Here is a 3,609-nt window from a genome sequence, read left to right on the forward strand (position 1 = left end):
CACACACACACACACACACACACACACACACACACACACAACGTGGGGTGCGTGAACACAAACACACACACACACACACACGGGAACACAAACACACACACACACACACACACACACACACACACACACACACACACACACACACACATACATGTATGTGTGCTCTTAGATCACGAAAGGGGAAAATAGAAATTCCAGCTATGCTTATCTATTTCATCAGTTTTCATTTTTTCTAAAGTGATTTTCAGCTTCTTGCTGCTTCTCACTTTTCTTCATGTTCTAACCACCTCGGTTTAGAAACCAGACCAGTCTTTTACTTTCTGTGTATCATCGAGATATAAGGAAAGATTGCAGATGTCAGAGGATTGGGGGATTCCGAAATGGAGCCAAACAAGGCACTTGAGCAGACTGTCTGGAAGGAAGGAGAAACTGTTTAGTATACATTATCAAAATTTGTCGTGATGGCTCAAGTCCTGACCCAGCATTTGTCAACCTGAGAGATATAGCCCATTAGAGGGTGATCTGGTAATTATGGTGGGCGATGGGGATCCCCCGGCCAGTGCAAATACCCTGTTTGAAAATACATACTGGTGGACGGTTCAAAGATTTTAGTCTCTTTAACTTAAAGGTGGCGAAAGTGAGCGCTGGCTATAGGAAAAAAAAAGATTGACAGGCACTGGCCCAAACTCATAGGCATAACTGGAATCTGTGGTGTGAGTGAAGGTTAATGCTCATCGCCATCTGATGCAGAAGAAGACGCCAGTTCAATTTCTCTCTCTCTCTCTCTCTCTCTCTCTCTCTCTCTCTCTCTCTCTCTCTCTCTCTCTCTCTCTCTCTCTCTCTCTCTCTCTCTCTCTCTCACTCTGTCTCTCTGTGTTGTTGTTTTTTGTTGGTGTTATTGTTGTTGTTGTCATTTTTATTGTTGTTATTATTATTATTATTATTATTATTATTATTATTATTATTATTACAATTATTATTATTATTATTATTATTACTACTACTACAATTATTATCATTATTATTATTATTATTATTATTATTATTATTATTATTATTATTATTATTATTATTATTATTATTATTATTATTTTATCTCATGTTCAGATCGGCAACCATGACGTCGCCCGTTTGACGGTGAAGTACGGGCCGCAGCACGTGGGCATCTACAACATGTTACTACTCACCCTGTGGGGGACGCCCACTTGTTACTATGGAGACGAGATTGGCCTCGAACCACCCACCATTACCTGGGAGCAAACCGTGGACCCTTGGGGACTCAACTATGGCCCGGTAGGTGCTTGTGTGCGGGGGTTGGGAGTGGGGTGTGGGGAGGGGGGTGTGTAGGGGGAGGGGGAGGGGCGAAGGGAGGTTGTTTATTGTTTAGTTCGTTGAATATATTTGTAGTTATTTCTCTGAGGATGGTGGTAGTGGTGGTGATGGTGATGATGATGATGATGATGATGATGATGATGATGATGATGATGATGATGATGAGGAGGAGGAGGAGGAGGAGGAGGAGGAGGAGGAGGAGGAGGAGGAGGATGACGAGGATGATGATCTTTTATTTGGTACTGTCATTTATAGAGGCACCCGCCATCCATGCTTTAACCAGATCTACAATGTATTTGAGAAATGAAATGACACTGGGTGGTTTTTTCACACGGGAGACGAATTCAGAATATAAGCACTTATACCTTCGAGGACAATATTATCTTTAGAAGGAGGACCAATTGTTGTCTGCCCACGAGCAGACTTGAAAGTATTTAGATCATCTAAAATATAAGGCTGCGTGAAAATATACTGGGCAATGCAACATTATCTGAAGAAATTGGGGGAGGGGGGGGGGGGGGGGGGTACAAGAAAAAAAACCTCTGGACACGAGAACTTGAACGTACAATGGAAGGGTACTAACTTTACTTTTTGTCTTACCTTTTCCTTCCTCTGGTATCCTTGGGATGTTGAGGGAGGTGCAGGTTTCGTTCTGTTGCAAGGTTTGTAGCGTCTCTGATAGATATGTTGTTTCAGGATCTTTTTAACCCCTTCCAGCCTGGTCTTCCTTAGCCTTCCTCTTGACTTGAAGCCGGATTCACAGGTGTTGTAAGCTCTAGTCGCTAGAACTGCTTCTGGGACATTCTAGTTAGATGTCCGAACCATTTGACTCTTTGACACTTTATGACATTTATTACTGGTGGTATTCCGGTTTGTAGACGTATGGTCTCGTTCCTTATGCGGTCTCTTCTGATGACGTTGATGGTTTTGCGGAGGCCCCTCCTTTCGTATGTACTGACTTTTCTTTCTTGTGCCTTGTTTAGAGACCATGTTTGGGACTGGTAAGTTAAGGTTTGCATGAAGATGCTATTGTTGAGCTGGGACTAAATAAATATATCAATCTTTTCTTTTATTTCGACAGACTCGATACTCAGAATTCAGCCGCGATCCCCAACGAACCCCCATGCAGTGGGACAGTTCCTCTCAAGCTGGTTTTACTACTGGGAACTCCACCTGGTTGCCCATCGATCCTAGTTATAATCGGATTAATGTTAAAGTGAGTACTGTAAATACCACAAGGTTTACATGTACAATGTTGTACGAAGAGATATAACCTCTTTGATGTAGTACAGAAAAGCATTAACTCCTCTTTCAACATTAACAGTGGAGGCGGGACCTCCGAATCTGAAGTGCATCTCCGTTAGAACCTAACCAAATTTTAATAGTTGAAGACTCTTGAAAACTCCCCAAACAACCCAAGTTTATGAAAGCGCATTGTTGTTTCGAACCACATTCATCCACACCAAAGCCCACCATGATAACAACTGAGCTGATTACTCACCAGAATACATGTACATGGGAATCTAATTCAGACAACGTTACAATGTGATAAATACAAGGTGAAATCATGAGTTTTACGCCCTTACAAAGCCAATTTCCAAATTTGTACAAACTTAGCCTCCCTTACAGCGGGTCGGAGAGTTTTTAAACATCTTAAATACAGTCGAACCGCTGCTCTAACAGTAACAGCCACTTGTCCAACACAATCACCTGCTGTACTCACTACCACTTGATCCCCTCCCAACACTCCACTCTCCCCTTTTTCATTTTAATAATATTATAAAGACAGACACTATCCAAGACGTCCATATCTTTCTAAGACAAATACCTCTCTCCTCTACAATGAGTAGCCATCAACTACAATTTCGACTGTAGTTTTTATCTCTTTAGTGACGTGTGTCTTACCTCTTTGCTCGCTAAAAATGAGCAGGGGGTATGTGTTTGAACCCCACGATATATATGTGTGTGCTCTCCCCCCCTCCTTTCTCCTCCCCCACAGACCGAGCAAGAAAGTGCTGGTCAGAGCAACATCAAACTATACAAACAGCTGGCTGCACTCCGCAAGAACAAGGCTTTTCAACTGGGATCTTTCAAGGTAGGCGGATATTGTTGTTGCTGTTATTGTTGTTGTTGCTGTTGTTGTTGTTGTTGTTGTTGTTGTTGTTGTTGAATTTGTTGCTGCTGCTGTTGTTGCTGTTAGTATTGCTGTTGCTATTGTTGTTGTTGTTGTTATTGTTGTTGTTCTTATTGTTGTTGTTGTGGCTGTTGCTGTTGGCG

The 3,609-nt window shown here is 42.1% G+C and overlaps 1 protein-coding gene across 1 annotated transcript in view; it reads left to right on the plus strand.

The window, feature by feature from the left end:
• The window catches only part of LOC101859190 (maltase 2), a 7,186-nt gene that overhangs the window by 2,213 nt on the left and 1,364 nt on the right, over nt 1-3,609 (plus strand). The window contains exons 2-4 of the mRNA XM_013086379.2: nt 1,108-1,293; nt 2,414-2,548; nt 3,332-3,427. Of these exons, the coding sequence (XP_012941833.1) occupies nt 1,108-1,293; nt 2,414-2,548; nt 3,332-3,427 (417 nt within the window). The remainder of the gene's footprint in view (nt 1-1,107; nt 1,294-2,413; nt 2,549-3,331; nt 3,428-3,609) is intronic.

The sequence above is a fragment of the Aplysia californica genome, unplaced genomic scaffold, assembly GCF_000002075.1.
Source record: "Aplysia californica isolate F4 #8 unplaced genomic scaffold, AplCal3.0 scaffold00461, whole genome shotgun sequence".
NCBI classification, from domain to species: Eukaryota; Metazoa; Mollusca; class Gastropoda; order Aplysiida; family Aplysiidae; genus Aplysia; species Aplysia californica.